Source organism: Schistocerca americana, chromosome 2, assembly GCF_021461395.2.
Source record: "Schistocerca americana isolate TAMUIC-IGC-003095 chromosome 2, iqSchAmer2.1, whole genome shotgun sequence".
Taxonomy (NCBI): Eukaryota; Metazoa; Arthropoda; class Insecta; order Orthoptera; family Acrididae; genus Schistocerca; species Schistocerca americana.
In genome coordinates, this window is record NC_060120.1 from 608,600,691 (window position 1) to 608,620,665 (window position 19,975).

General features: G+C 38.2%; 1 protein-coding gene across 2 annotated transcripts in view; it reads left to right on the forward strand.

Moving 5' to 3' along the window:
* LOC124594977 (peroxisome biogenesis factor 1) overlaps positions 1-19,975 on the forward strand; it is a 383,457-nt gene that overhangs the window by 91,061 nt on the left and 272,421 nt on the right. For both annotated transcript variants that reach the window (XM_047133503.1, XM_047133504.1), the window contains 3 exons: positions 4,154-4,443; positions 4,522-4,640; positions 17,174-17,281. In XM_047133503.1, the coding sequence (XP_046989459.1) occupies positions 4,154-4,443; positions 4,522-4,640; positions 17,174-17,281 (517 nt within the window). The remainder of the gene's footprint in view (positions 1-4,153; positions 4,444-4,521; positions 4,641-17,173; positions 17,282-19,975) is intronic.

Consider the following 19,975-nt stretch of genomic DNA (forward strand, 5'->3'; position numbering starts at 1 on the left):
GTTGTCTCCTTATCAAGTATTGACTTAACTGATAAAAACAATTTGAATCTGTACAAATAGGATCTGGTGCTAAAAAAGCTATCAAAATATAACAAAAAATAAAAAAAATATCACTGATCTTATGATTTTGAAATTTAGAAAAGATGCCACAACTGAGTATCATAGCTTTAATAGAAAAGCTGCAATCACCCTTACTATATAATCTTATTAAAGCAATCTCATATTTTGCTCCAAGTCTTGTATATTTTCCTAAAGTCAGAAGAGGGAGACTGATAAGTTTGCTCACTATTTTGAATGCTATTTTGGATTGTGGCTGATGAAATTACACGAGGTATCAACATTTTTTGTCCTCAGTCTTCAGCACAACTACTTCTCAGAACTTATTCACAGACTAAGAAATGCTTAGATCATTTTTTGAATGAATTAATTCTTTTGCATAGCAATACATGATCATTAGTAAAAATGTTAAAGATAGTTTTCATTTTTTCTCATAGCAGCGCTAATATTGAAAGAGGTTTTTTAGTCAGTTCTGAATGCTTAGTTGAGAATATGAAGAATGAAACTTTAATTGCTCAGTGATTAATATATGACTCTATCCTAAATGAAATAACTGGAGATGTTGCAGCTCTTGATTTTCCAAAATATTTAATTCATTCTTACCGGAACTTGCGTTCAAAAGTACCAGAAGAAACTGAACACCAGAAAAAAGAAGATACAATAATAGAATCAGAGGATTTTAAAAGAAAATATTTTAGATCAAGAAAAGCTGAACTTTAAGCTAAGATTCAAGCATTTGATGAGTAATGTAAGAATCTTCAGTAAATTGTTCTACCAAATTTAGAATTTTGATTTGTTCTAGTTCATATGACAAGTCATTATCTTATTTTTGTGTTACCTGTTTTAAATTTTATACATTTTATAATATTGTTAAATTAGTTATAAAATGCCAATGTAGTGTACTAAAAATGAATAAAATAAACCATTTTTGCGAGTTTTGTACCATATTTGGTTACTGACAGTTAGAAAACAATTAAACTTTAATTGTCTTTAAAATACTAATAAAATTTCAAAATCAAGGAATTTTTGAATCATTTCTTTGTAGCCACCCTGAAGGGGAACTATGATCCAGTGGGGTTGAAATGGTTGATTATCATCGTAGATCATATATGGCCAACCATCCTGAAGTTTTTTCTTGATGCCCCAACATCTGGTCACCTGGGATTCATGAAGACTCTTGATACAATGAGACGCTTGTATCACTTGTCAGGTCTCTACTGATATTTTAGACACTACTCATATGTGAGTCACTGTAAAGAATTCTAGTGATGGAAGCAGGTGCTGCAGTTACCTCTGGAGCTGCTGGTACCGGTTCCACATGCAGCAGCACCATGCCACCAAATTGGAATAGACCTCTTGGGAAGTTTCCCAAAGTTGACAAACAGGAATCAGTGGATAGTAGTTTGCACTGACTGCCTTGCCTGCTATGCTGTCATCAAATCTGTGCTGACTGCTGAAGCTCCAGAAGTTGCAGTTTCATTGTAGAAGATGTCATTTTGAAGCACGGAGCGTCCCATGTGATAATCTCTGATCATGCAAAAGATGTCCACTTGATACTAGTATCAGAGGGAATTCACATTGTGACATCACCCACAGCATGACAAGTGCCTATCACTGACAAATGAATGGTCTTACAGAACAGCTTAATAAGAGTTTGGCAAACTTGCTCTCAATGTAAGCAGATGTCGAACAGTGAGAGATCGAAATACTGTACTGCCTGTCGTGATATTCACACGTAATGTGAAGTAGGACACTACAGGTTTCACACTTTTATTCCTGTGCTACAGGCATGGGGCTGAAATGACATTGGACATGCTGTTCCTTTTCAACCAGATGGTGCTCAGGACAATTATGTGGAATTTCATCACCAGGACCGAAGAAGTAAGACAGCTGACTCATACAGACCCTTGGTGCCCAGGAGAAAGATCGAGAGCACTATAACACAAAGACCATCCAGTGAGATAACGTCTGGGAGAGTTGGTATGGATTTTTAAGGCTGTGTGGAAAGAGGACTATCAGAAAAGTTACTGAAGTGCTACTTCGGCCTGTATCATATCCTTTCTTGTGTGTCATGTGTCAAATACAAAGTCCTGGATTATAACAGTTCACAAGATGACAAAAGTGCAGAGGTGTTATCCTTGCTCTTTGTATGAAGCCCTACTACAGCCCTGGGGGATAAGCCAGCACTGACATAAAGAAGTCATTTGACGAACTTCTGAAATAGCAGGTGGCTGTTTTTCCAGGAGAGGGAGCAATGCTGCTAGTTCTGCATGCGGTGTGGCATAACTGTTAGCATCACTGGCTGGTGTGTTGCTGTTCATCAGTTCAAACCAGCAATTAATTGTTATTTAGTATTTATCCTTTCTGAAAGGTTCTTGAAAGTTCTTATGTTTGTAATCTTTGTATATTCTGGAATAGTCACTGTTCATATAAATAGCAGCATTCTCTGTCCATTAGTCTAGTTCTGTTCTCCTCTCCTCTGAATGTACATTGGTGTTTGTAATAAATGTGCTTTCAGTACTAATTGCTGTTCTTGATTGAGGGTCTTGTTTTCGGATTCATACTAGTGCCTGGTTAAGATGTGACAATATAACGAAGAATGTCATTTAATAAGGATCGAAGAATGTCATTTAATAAGGATTTTTTCACAATTCATCTGGATGAAAACAGAATTATGTTCCAGAAATATTTGAGGTGAACAGCTTGGTTTGCTCACCCTGTATTTTCAGGTACCCAGCCAACTTAATCATGTTCCTATTAATAATAATTTGTTGACTGACCTAGTCCTCTTAATCTGGAATTGAAAGTGATAGCTTAAATATTCTCACAGCACTAGATGAAGACATAAAAATATCAGATAATAATAAAAGTCCATCATTTTCCGTATGGGCTGTTGGTTCTTCAATTTGAAAATCAAGTTTGAATTTCTGCGTTACATGACAAAAATCTGTGACTAATATAAAAAGATTTTGAAGTACCTGGCGTACACACTTTTCTTCTATTCTCCTGAAAATCTTCAGTGGTCTGAAATAACATAATTTTGAACAGTTGTTATTTAAGAGAGTTTGGTGTTATCCACATTTTACACATTATAAACAACTTTTTGCAAACATTGTTCATCCAGTTTTACATGGTGTAGGTCAAGATGGTGTAGTGTGATGCTGATTGGGTAAGTCTCAGACTACAAATCCAAAGGTTCAGGGTTAAATCCTGTTGGTCATAGGATTTTTTACTTACTACATTTTCATCTCTGCATTGCTCTGCACATCTGAAAAATGCAGAGTTGTACCTAGAGTCAAAATCTACATTAAATTTTAGTTTCCCCTATTGAATGTCTGGATAAGTTGGAGGAAGATGCGAGTGCTCAAACTCCAATAGGGCCATTTATAGTAAGGCACAGTAGTATTAAGACTAAGCTTTTTTCTGGAGGACAGCTTAATCATAATTACTAGATCCGACATTTTGCTATCATGTCTTCACCTGCCACACAATGTTGCATTTAAGTGGTGTATTTGTGCATGTTGTGTTGTTCGTAAAATTTGTTGGAAACAGTGTAATGGAGTGGGACAGATCAATAAGATTTTGTTGTTTCATGCTGTATCTAAACATCTGCTACTCTTGACAAACAGTTCATTCTAGAGAAAATATTATTTATTATTTTCTGTTTTAAATATTCAGTACTTGGAGCTACAATTCTTGGAGCTACGACTCTTTGAAGTAAATACCAGATAGCCTGTCTGGACATAAATTACTTTTATTTAATTATTTATATTCACATTGTACTGTATGTGGTTATTGGTGGTGAGCATTGGTTCTTCAAAGACATTAGTTCTTATTTTTACATGTTTATTTTGTAAGTAGCCAAAATGATAATTCATGACATGTATTTCTTATGTTAATCTTTTTCTTTTCTCTGTTACACAAATTACCATGCACTTGTTAGATCTGTTGGTACTCCATATATTCTTTTATAGTGCTGCTTTTAGTATGTCCTATTTGTGTGGAATAATAAAAATTAGGTGAACATGTAGTTTTGTGTTATACTTTTAAATCATACAACCAAAAGTGTTGCAAGTTGCTTTTTATTTCTTTATAGGAAGAAAGCGACGAAAGTGCGCCAAAGTTATTTCAGACATTTGTACAGAAGTACAGCAAGAAACATGGCATTCTTCTAAATTCTGAGACATTATTTCCTCTAAGTGCTATTATGCCAAAGAAGACTGTATTGGTAAAAATTATTCCTGACAAATTGGAGTACTGTATCTTAAACTCAGAATCTATGAAGAAGTGTGCTGTGAAGGTTACTGAATTCTGTGAGAGAACATTAGAGATTGAAAAAGATGATGAAAGTAAACTTTTGTCAAAAAATAATAGTTTTTTTGCTGAGTAAGTAATGCTGATAGTAATTATCATTTTTCTACTTCGGTGTGATGTTTTCTTCTTATTACTGCTATTGTTCTACAGGTGGCAGAGGGATATACTAAATGAAGGTTTAACTACACTGGAGGTTGGATTGCATTTAGGAGGTTCATTGCCTCCAGAAATGTGGCCAAATCTGATACTACAAAACATACTTATTGTTGGTATGTAGTAATTTCAATTACACTGTTTCATTTTATGCAGGGTATTAGGTTCCTCAAATGTGTAGTATTCCACATTTGCTGATGATAATTTTCTGCAGTTATCAAAGATTAGACAGTGCCATATGACACAAGAAAAATAGCAGTATTCTCTGTGGGTTGTCTGAAATTGTCCAACAATAACCAGATGTTTGAGGATTTCTCCATAGTTAGAACAAAACTGTAGGCACTCTTAAGAAGAAAGTGGAGTAGACTAAAACAGAGATAAATAGAATCATAAAATGACAAAGAAAGGTTAGGCATACATACAATAATGGGGGAGGGGAGGCTTTGGGAACATTAAATGAGGCACCAACCATTACTATAGTGGTGTGCGCATAAGAAGGTGATTTAGTAGATGCGTTCTGCACAGAAAGATAGGGGGCATCACCAAGTGTGTGTGTTCTCCCTCCCTCCCTCCCTCCCACACCTCTTGCTATAAAACTGTCTCTGACACTTCTTAATGTAGCCCTTGCCATGTTTGCTTTGTGCCACCTGTAATGAACACCAAATCTAAACTAACATGAAAATTAATGCTAACTGTTTCATGTCCATCCAGAAGCGCAGAGTTGGCTGGTGATGGCTGAAGTGATCAATATAGCAAAAATCAACTAATGCCACTATTGCTGCCCCTCGTTTTGATCACAAGTAAGATAGATTCCCCCTACACTTTAGTCAGGGCCTTGAAGTTGGCATAGTAATACGCTGAAACTGGTTGATAAATAAAATAAGGTGGAAATTAGACAGCTGAAAGGTGTTTAATTTGACATCCTCCCGTAGAAAAGCAGAGTCCCGCAACCATCTCTAAAAAGATGGGCATACAGAGACTTAAAAATCTCAAGTTCTTATTTAGACTGAATTTCAGTGGAATTATTATTCAGATTACTTTTTTGGCTGTTGTGGTTCCATTGGTGTTATTAGTTTTCATTAGGGTGCTGTTAATTAAAACTTTCAGTTAACTGAATAACTGAAGTTAGCACTATGAATAACTGAAGTTAGCACTACAGTTCACCACATCCAAAAACCTGCGAGTTAACACTTATACTTGAGAAGGTGACCTATGCCATTTGAAACTTAAAAATTTCGATTTTCCAGTAATGTGTGTAGATTACATAAAACTGTTTGTCCTCCATGATAATTAAACTTGAAGCAGCCCAATTTTTCCGTTGCAGATTTGGTCAAAACCACTGCTAGATTCTGAACTTTAAGTACATACTTTTCTTATCTTATTTTCTTATCTTAATTTTTCTGTACACAATGACATGCAGCATTGATTGATTAACTCACTGACTAATACTTTCATGCAATTTACTCTAATTTGCTATATGGTGCTCATTCATATAAATAAGGAGATTCACATTGCATAAGGATAATAGTGAACATATATGTTTCTAAATTTCTAGCCGACAATATTTTCTCTAAATCAAAATCACATTAGTTCTTGTAGCTCATCAAACAAAGTAAAATCCAACTTAGCTGAATTTTAAAGCATTAAATAATTTTGTAAAATATGTTTGGTTGTACATCAGTCTTACAAATATGTTTGTTCTGTATATGAAAATTTATGTACTGATCACTGTGAAACTCAACAATTCTAATTTTTTGTGTCTAGGATCATGCAGCTAGGGAAATGTGGACTCTATATGGCTTTGGCACAACTTAGCGGCACTTATGGTCCTGGCTAGAGTTTGGATGCATTTACAATTAGAATTTCTTTTTTCTGTTGATTTTCCCTGTTTTCTGTGGAGAAAGTGTGTGTTGTATACATGAGATTCACCAAATGTTACCACAGTGACTAAGTATGATCAAGTATAATGAAAATTAAAGTGATTCTTCAATATTGACATTATTGAAGGACATTGTTTTAGCTGTGGAACTGTAAATTTGCATAAAATAATAGCTCATGAAACAATGCTCACATTCAGTCTACTGCTAAAATCACACTGATATTGAGACATGTTTTGGAAAGGATTTATGTCAAGGAGCATGACAACAGACTGTAATTGTCAACTTTATTTGCAATTAACCAAAAAACCTTAAGTTCAGCTACACCTCAAGCTTTCATGAGTAAATCGAGCAAATGAACTCATAGGACTTGTTGAAGTTGATAATATGAACTGCAGTGAGTGGAAAGAGAAAGGAAGCATAACATATTGTGGTAAGCAGAAATGAGCATTATGTGAATAAATTTCTTTCAAGATAATTATTTGAGTAAGTGGATCATTCAGACAAATTTATTTGTGAATAAATTATTTGTGACTTAAACAATGAGTACTGTAGAATGCCACTATATTTTCTTTGTTTACTTCTTGTAGCAGATTCTATGGCTAGTGTTTCTTCCCTTGGCTCAGTGCAGTTTCTGTTTGACAAATAACTTATTAATGGTTTGTGCAGCAACCTGCTTCACTGGGTCACTGGGTCACTGGGTAAAGTTCCAGACTACACAACTAAATGTTTGTGGTTGAATCCCCCATTGGTCCTACAATTTCCTCTGTTACTTATTGCATCTTTCACCTGTAACAAATGAAAAAAATGCCAAATCAAGTTGTACCATGTTTCGGGTACATGTTGAAAATTTAGGTCCACCTCCAACTGGCTGTGTAAATCAGTTCAGAGGTCAGAGGAAGTCAAGAGTACATGACATTGCCTATGGTTAAGTCAGCATAAGTTGATTGCTGACAGTTGCAAGGGAGTGGATGTGGCAGCTTTGCGCATCTTCAATGCTGTAAGCTGGCAACAATGCTCCGAGCCTTAGGGACCTTCTTACGTTGTCATGACTTATAGTAAAGCACTGCAGTGTTCAGACCCACCTTCAGGTTGAGCACATCTTTACTAACTTCAGTGCATAACAAATAAAACTTAAAAATACTTAGCAGTTACATTATGACATGTCCCTGTTCAACTCTCCCTGCACCTACCAGTATGGTGTTGTCAAACACCATGTCTAGAGTTGCCCTCAAATATGCACAGACCAAAATTTTTCCAACACTCTCAAATTTTTTAATAATCGTTCCAAGAGAGACACTGGGTTTTGGCTCATAAAAGAAACACAATATTACAGCACCCTGGTAATTTTTTTATCAATAAAGTGTCTAGAGACTATTGGAAGACTTTTCCACCTTTCTACAATAACTGCAGTTGTTGCAGCAATCAATGTCTTACCCACAATTTAAAAACAAGTAGAACATCTATATTCTATCCATGACAAAGGCAGGCGTACAACAAACTACTGACATGTAATAGCCAAAAAAGTTACAAAGAAAGCAGGTCGTGAGTTTCAAATGATGATATGATGTAAAAAGAAGATTTTATGCAGAATCTGATTTGAGAAATGAAGCTAAGGTGGAACCAGAATGAATTATTTGCCAAAAATGTCAGCAGAATTGATGAACTCTCAATTTTTGCTGAAGAAGGTTGTGAGCTGAAATTAATATTTCATTATCACATTGTTGTTGTTGTGGTCTTCAGTGCAGAGACTGGTTTGATGCAGCTCTCCCTGCTGTTCTATCCTGTGCAAGCTTCTTCATCTCCCAGTACCTACTGCAACCTACATCCTTCTGAATCTGCTTAGTGTATTCATCTCTTGGTCTTCCTCTATGATTTTTACCCTCCACACTGCCCTCCAGTACTAAACTGGTGATCCCTTGATGCCTCAGAATATGTCCTACCAACTGATCCCTTCTTCTAGTCAAGTTGTGCCACAAACTCCTCTTCTCCCCAATTCTATTCAATACCTCCTCATTAGTTATGTGATCTACCCATCTAATCTTCAGCATTCTTCTGTAGCACCACATTTTGAAAGCTTCTATTCTCTTCTTGTCCAAACTAGTTATCGTCCATGTTTCACTTCCAACATAGCTACACTCCATACAAATACTTTCAGAAACGACTTCCTGACACTTAAATCTATACTCGATGTTAACAAATTTCTCTTCTTCAGGAACGCTTTCCTTGCCATTGCCAGTCTACATTTTATATCCTCTCTACTTCAACCATCTTCAGTTATGTTGCTCCCCAAATAGCAAAACTCCTTTATTACTTTAAGTATCTCATTTCATAATCCAATTCTCTCAGCATCACCCGACTTAATTCGACTACATTCCATTATCCTCGTTTTGCTTTTGTTGATGTTCATCTTATATCTTCCTTTCAAGAAACTGTCAATTCCATTCAACTGTTCTTCCAAGTCCTTTGCTGTCTCTGACATAATTACAATGTCATCAGTGAACCTCAAAGTTTTTATTTCTTCTCCATGGATTTTAATACCTACTCCGAATTTTTCTTTTGTTTCCTTTACTGCTTGCTCAATATAGACATTGAATAACATTGGGGAGAGGCTACAACCCTGTCTCACTCCCTTCCCAACCACTGCTTCCCTTTCATGTCCCTCGACTCGTATAACTACCATTTAGTTTCTGTACAAATTGTAAATAGCCTTTCGCTCCCTGTATTTTACCCCTGCCATCTTTAGAATTTGAAAGAGAGTATTCCAGTCAACATTGTCAAAAGCTTTCTCTAAGTCTACAACTGCTAGAAACGTAGGTTTGCCTTTCCTTAATCTTTCTTCTAAGATCAGTTATAGTGTCAGTATTGCCTCACGTGTTCCAACATTTCTACGGAATCCAAACTGATCTTCCCTGAGCTCGGCTTGTACTAGTTTTTCCATTCTTCTGTAAAGAATTCGTGTTAGTATTTTGCAGCTGTGACTTATTAAACTGATAGTTCGGTAATTTTTACATCTGTCAACACCTGCTTTCTTTGGGATTGGAATTATTATATTCTTCATGAAGTCTGAGGGTATTTCGCCTGTCTCATACATCTTGCTGACCAGATGGTAGAGTTTTGTCAGGACTGGCTGTCCCAAGGCTATCAATAGTTGTAATGGAATGTTGTCTACTCCTAGGGCCTTATCTTTTAGTGCTTTGTCCAATTCTTCACACAGTATCGTATCTCCCATTTCATCTTCATCTACATCCTATTCCATTTCCATAATATTGTCCTCAAGAACACCGCCCTTGTATAGACCCTCTATATACTCCTTCCACCTTTCTGCTCTGCCTTCTTTGCTTAGAACTGGGTTTCCATACAAGTGGTTCTCTTTTCTCCAAAGGTCTCTCTAACTTTCCTGTAGGCAGTATCTATCTTATCCCTAATGAGATAAGCCTCTAGATCCTTAGATTTGTCCTCTAGCCATCCCTGCTTAGCCATTTTGCACTTCCGGTCAATCTTATTTTTGAGATGTTTGTATTCCATTTTGCCTGCTTCATTTCCTGCATTTTTATATTTTCTCCTTTCATCAATGAAATTCAATATTTCTTCTGTTACCCAAGGATTTCTACTTGCCCTCGTCTTTTTACCTACTTGATCCTCTGCTGCCTTCACTACTTCATCCCTCAAAGCTACCCATTCTTCTTCTACTGTATTTCTTTCCCCCATTCCTGTCAATTGTTCCCTTATGCTCTCCCTGAAACTCTGTACAACCTCTGAGTTTAGTCACAATATAAACATGAATTCAGTAGATGTCACACACTAGTGGCTTATACTCTTTGCACGTATAGAATGTATTTCTTTAGCATCACAAAGGCGAGTCTTTGAAAATCAAATAAAATTTCCGATGTAATGTTTGGAAAAAAAGTTGGTTTTGAAAACAAATTCAGAAAATGCATCCATTGGCCGAAGAGTTGGGCAATAAATGGCATTGGGTTTAAAATTTATCTATTGTTCATAATACTTTTTATTCACAGTTGATGAAGCTTTTTTATTTGTGTGAGGGAGAAATATTTTGAATAATGTTTGTTATTAACAAATAATGAATGATAATTTATATGTATCCATATTTTCATTTGCATTAATTTCGCCCAACTCTGGTGTTAAGCGAAGCACATTGCGCATGCACACACTGCAAATTCCCAGCCTGTGTGCAAGTGAATTCAAGTGCGTGAATTCCACATCGCTGTGAACATGCACCTGTACCAGCCACCTTGCACATGTGCAAGTGCTCATACATCTGTCATTAACATCGGTAATCTTTGACAACTTCTGCAGATGTTTGCACTCTGTCCGACACACTGCAGGTGCTTGGGGAGCAAGTGGAGAGGCCACATGTTTGCATGTCTTTATCACTTTTCTTCCCCTAAGACACAGAAGTACTGAGTCCTGAGGGAGGTATTGTCGCTGGGAAATTATGACATCACTGTCTCAAAGTCCCGATCTTTTCAAAGTGTCAGGGATACTGCAGTCCTTTCTGTGCCAAGGCTGTGTAGCAACCTTGCCTTTCAGGATACCCAGGTGATGACTTTTGCAGTGTCAGCATAGTCAGAATATGGCTTCTTGTGCAAAAGCACATACCCCCTACCCCTGAGGTTTCTTGCGACGCTCTGCTATGACTTTTTTCTGCTAAGTCAATCGTGGGACTCTTCTGCTAGGCTAAGTCTGCAGTCTTTAGGCTTTGTCCAACAGAACTTAAATCTGAAGGGGGGGGGGGGGGGCAGCTGACCTTCCCAGCATGTGAAGTTGTCATGTTGCTGGTACATGTCCACCAGGTCATAGCTGTGTGGTTTGGCATTATCATTCATCTCATGGAATTCATGTTCCGCCAATAATTATCTTCTCACATTAAACACCTATCATCATTCCACAACCGCAATACCAAATCAGATACGTATAGCATCTTGGCTGTACCTTTACATAACACATAATCTTTGTCCATGTCATTCTCCATCTCAGTCATATGACTATGGAACGCGCTCCCCCGTGATCTGCGTCTTATCCAGAACCACTCAACACTCAAGAGGCAACTCAAAACTTACATATTAGGGACGGTATAGCCACCATTGTTGTGCCCCTCTCATTCTTTCTTTCTCCTCTCCATCATAGCTTCGAATTTTACCATTCTATTTCTCTTCCTCTAATCTAGCTACCTCTTCTATATCTCTTTCACCCCATTCTGCCGTCTTATGTCTCTGCTCAATGTGAATAACTCACAAGCTGCAAGAACATAACGAGAAAATTCCCAACTACCAATAGGACTGACATTCATAAAAGAAAAATATGTTTACTTTCATATACATAGTCATTACTATTATTATTATTATTGTTGTTGTTGGCGAATTTTCCCTAAAAGGAAATCGTTAAGCTTATGACTTTGAAGGCTTGTTCTTCTTGTCCTTCCAGTACTCCTTCATTCTCTTGGAGAGGGCCTCTTTTCTCTCCTCAGACCATTCTTGTTTGGTCCGCTGTTTTAGCGCTTCTGACTTTACTTCCCAATTGTCTATGTGTTTTCGGAAGGTGCTTCTGTCTGTGGTGTTTGTGGTGCCAATTGCTTGTAGGTCTTTTCGGACTCCTTCCATCCAGGGTGTCGAGACTTTAAGTGTCTTGATGTGTTCTAGAATTTTCTTGGTGAGTCTTGTTTCAGGGAGTCTATCTAAATGTCCGTAGAATTTAAGGCGCCTTTTTCTCATATCGTTCTCGATGTTCGAATATGCTTCTACTGTTGAGTTCTTCTGTAGTCTGTAGCCATCTGGTGTGGGTCTTCCTCCTAAAATTTTCCTCATGATTTTGCGTTCTTCTTTTTTGATTTCTTCAATTTTGATTTTCCTGTTGAGTGCTAGTGTTTCGCTGGCATACAGTACGGCGGGTTTGATCACTGTGTTATAGTGTCTGATCTTGGTGTTTCTGGAAATGCATTGTTTGTTGTAGACGTTTCGTACCATGCCTAGTGATTTCCGTGTCTTCTGTTGTCTGTCTTCGTAAGCCAGTTTCTCTGTTCCGGTCGGTTCGATGATTTCGCCTAGGTATCTGAAGTGTGTGACCCCTTTAATTTTGCCGTACTTGGTTGTGATGTTGTCGCCTTCTCTTGTTAGGACTTGCGTTTTTTCAAAAGAGATTTGTAGGCCGACTTTCTCGGCGCATTCTTTCAGGATTTCGATCTGTGTTTTTGCTGATGTTGGGTCATCGGTCAGTATCGCTAGGTCGTCTGCGAATGCTAGGTAAGGGATTTCCAGTCTTTTCCTTCCTAATGTGACTGGTCTCCAGGTGTTTTGTCTCCTGACTTCAGCTTCCCATTCGCTCATTACTTTGTCCAGGACGATGTTGAACAATAGCGGGGATAGTCCATCTCCTTGTCTTAGGCCAGTGTGGATTTCAAAGGGGTCCGAGATTTCGCCCATGAATTTGACTTTGGATTTTGTATTGGTTAGTGTCTGTTCGATTAGTCTTCGGGTCTTTTGGTCTAGGCCTTTTTCTCTGAGGATTTGAATGAGGGACTTTCTGTCGATCGAGTCGTAAGCCTTTTTGAAGTCGACGAAAGTGCAGATGATTTTTTTGGGGCTTGTCATGTGGGATTTTATGATTGATTTCAGGTTGAAGATTTGTTCGGGGCAGGCTCTGTTGGGTCTGAAACCCGCTTGGTATTCCGAGATGGCGGGTTCCAGTTGTCCTTGCGTTCTGGTGAGAAGGCAGGTTGATAGAATTTTGTAGATGACCGGTAGCAGGGAAATTCCTCTATAATTGTTTGTGTCTGTCCTGTCACCTTTCTTGTGTAGCGGATGAATGAGTGCGGTCTTCCAGTCGTCAGGTATGATTTCGGTTGTCCAGGTGTTCTGTATGATTTGTGTGATTTCGTTTAGCGATTTTGGTCCTAGGTTCTTCAGCAGTTCTGCCGTTATTCCGTCTTCACCGGCTGCCTTGTTGTTTTTCAGTTTCTTTATGCAGTGGAGGATTTCTTCTTTTGTTGGTGATGGTGAGTCTTCCGGTGCGTTGGCCGGTTCTCGGGGTTCGAAGGTTGAGTTAGGTTCCGGGCAATTTAGTAATTTTGAAAAGTACTTCGCGAGCTCTTCACAGTTTTCTTTGTTGGTAAGTGCCAGTTTTCCGTCTTCTTTTCTGAAGCAGAGGTTCTGTGGTGAGTATCCTTTGACTTGGTTGGCGAACGTCCTGTAGAAATCCCGTGTGTTGAAATTTCTGAAGTCTTCTTCGATGGAGTTTAGCTGATCGTTGATGTATTTGCGTTTCTCTTGTCTTATTGTTTTCGATGTTTGTCTTCGAATTTCATAGAAGTTGTCCCGTGTTTCTTGTGTTTTGTTGCTGTTGTAGTTTGTGAAAGCTGTTCTTCGATTTTGTAGGGCGATTTCGCAGGTAGTGTTCCACCAAGGGTGCCTGGGTTTTCTAGTCAGCGGGATCAGTTCTTTGGCTGTGTTCACAATTTTTTGTTTAAAGCTGGTCCAATCTTTCGCCTCTTGTTTTTCCCAGTGTTCTGTGATGTTCGATTCTCTGATCTTTCTTGTATCAAATTTCGGTGAGGTCAATTTCTTTTTGTGTTGTCTTCTTGGTGTGAGTTTGATTTTGATTCTTGTTAGGTAGTGGTCCGAATCTATGTTGGCGCCTTTTCTCACTTGGACATCGTGGATTTCTTTCTGGTATCCATAGGAGATTGCCACGTGATCTATCTGGAATTCGCCTAGTGAGTGGACTGGTGATCGCCACGTCTTTTGTTTCTTGGGCTTTTTCGTCAGGGAGGTTGACATGATTTTGAGGTTGTTTTGCTGGCAGAGTTCGATCAGTCTGGTGCCGTTTTTGTTGGTGAATTTGTGTGCAGGGAAATTTCCTACTGTTTTTCTTGTAATATCTCTTTATATTCGATGAATTATTCAGATACAATTCTACCCTTGAATGACGTTTACTAATTTTCTATCTTCATACTCGCAGAATCCATGCGAAAAGTAGTTCATACAATGCCATGAGCGCATAAGTATTCTTTGTAGTACTGTCTCTGGTGGTTGTTAGAAAAAAAAAAAAAAAAAAAAAAGGAAAGGGGGCTTCTGAGATGGTCTTCGTGCCGATTAGCCTGTGCTTGGTTGAGAAGAACTGTAATCTGATTATTGAGATTTATCACAGAAGATAACTGATATGAACTGTACGATTAAATGGAAATATATATAGATGGCTTCTTCAAGTAAATGGTGTGTATTTTAAATCTGAGAATTAATGATATTTATCGATATATTGCGTAGTTGTTAATCAGAAGGGACTTCCGAAAGACTGGATACGAACCTGCACTTAATAATCCAAGAACTCCATTGCTTCTTCGGAAGGTTAAACTTCATCAAAGCCAAATATCCGCTTGATCTGAGGTTTCCCGACTGATTATACAACGCTCCCAAAATTACGAGGCATTTTATTTGTGCAGATTAGCAGACTGCCGCAAAGCACGAGCCTGCAGAGAAGAAGAATCATCGCCTGATTTCATTCTAACAAGTAAAATTTCAGAATCATTTTGAGTGACTGAGCTATGACTGTATTTCCTATCATGAATGATTGATTGCTCGAACGAATTGAGAGCTACATAATCACGTAGAAAAGATATGAGGAGGAAAAATTACATTCTGTAGCGTTTTTCTCTGCCGATTTGTGCGTTGAAATCGCCTAGTAGAATTTTCGCGTTGTCTTGGGGTATTTTTGCCAGGGTGGTTTCGAGTTTGTCCCAGAATTTGTCTGTTTCTTCTGGTTTGTCCTTGTTGTCTGCGTTCGTGGGGGGCATGTACGTTGATGAGGGTGTAGTTCTTGTTGGCGTGTTTGATTCCCATGGTCATGAGCCTGTTGTTGATCGCGTTGACTTCTTTTACTGAGTCTAGGATGTTTTTGTTTACTGCGAAGGCCATGCCGAGGAGTGCTCCTCCTTTGCCGATTTTCCTGTTGGTTCCACTCTTGAAGAATCTGTAGTTTCCGTAGTCTATTGTGTCTGAATCCGTGTATCTTGTTTCTTGTAGCGCTAGGATCGAGATCTTTTGACTGGTGAGTTCCGTTGTTAGATTGTGTAATTTTCCCGTTTGTATTATTGTCTGTATGTTGAAGGTCCCATTACTATTATTATTATTAATTGTTATAATTTTGAAACTTCCTGGCAGATTAAAACGGTGTGCCGGACTGAGACTCGAACTCGGGACCTTTGCCTTTCGCGCGCAAGTGCTCTACCAACTGAGCTACTGTGCTTGGGTAGCTCAGTTGGTAGAGCACTTGCGCGCGAAAGGCAAAGGTCCCGAGTTCGAGTCTCGGTCCGGCACACCGTTTTAATCTGCCAGGAAGTTTCATATCAGCGCTCACTCCGCTGTAGAGTGAAAATTTCATTCTGTTATAATTTTTTTATTGTTATAATTATCCGTGGACTAATGTAATCCCTATTTTTTTTCTTTAACATTAATACTGTATAACACTTGGTATGTCCATAATGTTCTGTACAAAATGAAATTCGTTCAATCTGAGTATGCCTGGTTAGGTGTAAGAGAGGGCCTGAAGGCCCTAACCTTGCCAGGTAAAATAAATGCATAAATAAATATATACTATGAGAAAATGCATATAACAATGTGCTATGTTTTACCAAAAACAACATTGCCAGCTGCCCTTCAACTACTGGCAAGTGAGGTGTGTAATGTGTGTCAAGGGATACATCATATTACAGTATGTTGAGAATTGCATTGCAAACTGGTGAGTGAGGAGATTCAGAGGCAAGACTCTGGACTTGCATTCAGAACGATGGCAGTTCTGTTCTAGTTTTGGCCAAACAGATTTAGGTTTTTTGTGGCTTTCCAAAAATCACCTAAGGGAATATCAGAATGGTTCTCTTGAAAAAGAGTACAGCCAATTTCCCTCTCAGTCCCTCCCCATTCCAACCTTTCCTCCATCTCTGATGATCTCTTCATCAAGATAACATTGAACTTTAATACTGTTCCTATGCTCTCCAAGCTGAACTGTGATTTCCTGAGAACAGGGCGACACCCCAATATTCCTGGATCCACTCGTGGCAGGCAAGGCACGATATTCTCCTGCCCATGCTGTGCTTTTGTTTAAGGGGATTTCATTGATGATGTTGACAAGCATCCAGAGGAATTTCAAGAACCTGTTAATGCATAGTTTGATGGCAATTGTGTAACTTAGGGACTGGCATGAGGTTTCCAGCCCGGTCAGGTCCTATGATGGGTGACTGTATTTAATCAGTTAGGGCAGCAGTGATGTTACTAGTGCTCAGTCATAGTTTATCATTAACCTTGCCCATATGCTGTTAAATGTTTCCTCCCTGCTGAAAATTTCTCATAAAAAGACACTATAGGTGGTACACTTCTCTTTTTTTTTTTCACTTTCTTCTGACTGACCAACCTCTAATCCGCCCATGATCTGTCTGTGTATAATGTCATCCAGATGTGTTTCTTCTACCATCCTACTTCAGTGGCACCTAGAACAACTATATCCAACAAGCCTGCCCATGCTTACTGTTGTAGGAACACCAAGCAGTTTAAGATAGACATGCCATATTTGTCACGTTTGTCCCACTACCGTTCAGTAACCCAGTTTCCCAAAATATTATTTATCTATGGATATGAGCTATCAATCAAAGAATTGTATGCAAAATCAGGTAGTAGGTGCTTTTAGGAAGAATAGTACTTTATCTTCAGGTCTTCCCAGTGAGTGTTTATTTGCACATTTAACTTATTCTTTCACATTTTCAGGTAAAAGTGGTTCTGGACGAAGCACCATTGCGAAGATGCTATGCAGTGAAGTAAAGGAATCACCATATTATATTCATGTTGTGGAACTTTGCTGCAAGCATTTGAGAGGTTTGTGAGCAGCATGCAAGAATTATTTTCTAAATTCTTTTGTTCGAAAGCATACGTGGATCTCAATAATTTCTCTGTGGATTTCATTCTGTTGTTTATTTTGCTGTCAAATGTTTCACAAGATGTGTCTAACAAATGTCTTCTATCATGGAATGAGTGTTATTCCTGTGTACCTTTGATGCATCAGTGCATTTTTAAAGCTTATCCCCATTGTAAATGAAAAATTTGTTGAAATTAATTATTGTAATAAATTGGAAATTGTGGCCACATAATACATTGATGTACAACAGTGGGCCAGTATGTACACTTTTTCATTAATTATTCTACACAGTTAATTGTTGCATGAGTAACTGTATATGTATATTTGAGCTCATAAAATTGTATGAAAATATTTGACATAGATTGGAAGGGTGGTCATGGAGGAGGGTAGGAGGGGTGGATCCATGGCAGGCAGTTCTACTGTCATAACTGAGATATGTGATATGTATGCTGTTGGTAGTAATTCATTTCCAAGGCATTTGTTGTGACAATCATGATTTGAGGTGGAAGTAGAGTTTACATGATGGAGATGTGTTATGAGATATAGCAGTAGACCTTGGAATTTCATTGGGTCTACTATGTTGTGTGAAAAATAATCTACAGCTTCAAAAACTGGGTGTGTGAGACATTCAGTTTGAATTTGGCATGTCATATGTTGCACAAATTATAAGAACTGCTGAACAAAGTGGTAAAAAACACTTGTTACACGTGACTAAAGCAACCAACAAAATAAGCTCTCAACAAACACTGCCTCACCTGTGAACATGGAATGAAATGTAAAAATACGAGCATTGAGTTGCAGACAATGAATTTCTGGAGCAGTGCAATAAAAAGAGGCAACTGAGATTAAAGTTATAGATAATTTAATCAAAAATGACAGAGGCTTTAGCTTAAGTAATATGGATTCCTGCACTCATTTTACTTCAGTTACATCAAACAACATTGTTGTGTTATTAGGTAAATGCTTATTAAGTGACTTCTTAGTGGAGGGTTTTGCCTTGTGACATTTTTCTTACTTAAACATGTTTATGTTTTGGTACAGCCTTGCTGTTGGATTTCAATTTGTTTATTGTCCTGTTCCATTTGTCAACAAATTGCTAGGGTGGTGAGCAGCATGTACCATTCACAGCCTGGTTGGAGTCCAAACAATGAGTGATGAAATCTGCATTCAACACTTAATGAAAACAGCTGAAGAAATTGTCAAGATATTGTGTAGAGAGAAAATCACAACCCAACAACAAACCCAAAAACTTGTAAACCAAAACTGAAAACTTTGCTGAGGTTTCAGAAATGTCCAGTTTAGTGCTAGCTGAGGCTGGGAGGGAGAGTCAGCAAGAGGACAGGAAAGGAGTACGATATGTGTGAACTCACCCTGGGGTGAAGTGGAGATGAATGAGATGGAGGAGTAGTTTTTCGAAGGGTAGAGGAGTTGGAGGATGGAGTAGATGAACAGAGAGAGAATGTAGAGAGGAGAGTCTAGTATATAGAGTATAGAGCAGATGAAAGGTGAGAGGGAGGGGGTGGAGGAGCAGGGCAGGAGGTGGTGTGGGACAGGGGCTAGTGGAGCTGAAGCCAGGAAGCTTCTGGTACCGAAGGTTATATTGTATTGACAATACCCATCTTTATAATTCAGAGAAGGTGGCATTGGAGGGAAAGTGAAATCCACATGGCACTGTTGTGAAGAAGCCATTGATATCAAGCTTCCTATGCTTAGCAGCATGTTCCACCACTGGTAGTCAAATCTGTTCTTAGCTACAGTTTGACAATGGCCAGCTGGTTGATAGTCATGGCCATATAAAAGGTACAAGAGTTGATATAAAGACAACGGCAGAAGGAAGTAAAGAAAGTTATTGAAATGTGTGGTAATTTTGTGACATTATCTGTGTTCAGTGGTTTCATTTGTCTTTTAGATTATTTTAGTTTTTGTCAAAAATGCAAGGAATTGAACATCTTTTGCTCCTTTGGCAACTGTAAAGAGAAGCTTGACACAAACGGTGATGCAAAATTAAACAGTGCAAATTATATTCAGAGTGAAACTGAAAAAGAGGTGAAAGCTTCTGTAAATGTTCCAAGTACCAGTAGTCATGGATTTTCATATCATTTCGATTGTAGTATAAAGAAAAGTGAAAAATGATCACAGTAAAAAAAAAATAAGTGTTGTAAAAATAGGCTTGAGTACTTAAGCAAATTCAGATAGTAATATTGTGAAAGCTGTTTGCTAGACTAATTTTTAGCCTTTTCCACTTAACCTGATTTTTTCATTTACAGTTGTTTTTATTCCTGGAAAATCTTCTTTATTTAGATTTGGAAAGTGTCTGAAATGTAGCATTTAAAGCCCTAAATCAGGCTTCTAATTTTTAAAATTTTCCCTCCTCCTTATTTGCCATGCGATTACTGAAAGTTGCTTCTCAAGGTTGGCAACTGTGGTAGTACCTCATCTGTGAAGGCCCTGATAGGACTTTCAGTGTACTTAGCAAGAAATAGCTCAGCTGCTTGTCACTGTGGATGCACCAAGTGCGGGTGGCCAGACCATAAGAGAGAGACTTTTTAGGGTGTAAGGAATGACAGTTATCAAAGCGTAGGTGCTATTGATAATTAGTGGGTTTGATATGGATGAATGTTCTTATGGAGGTATTGTAGAGTTGGAGATCCACA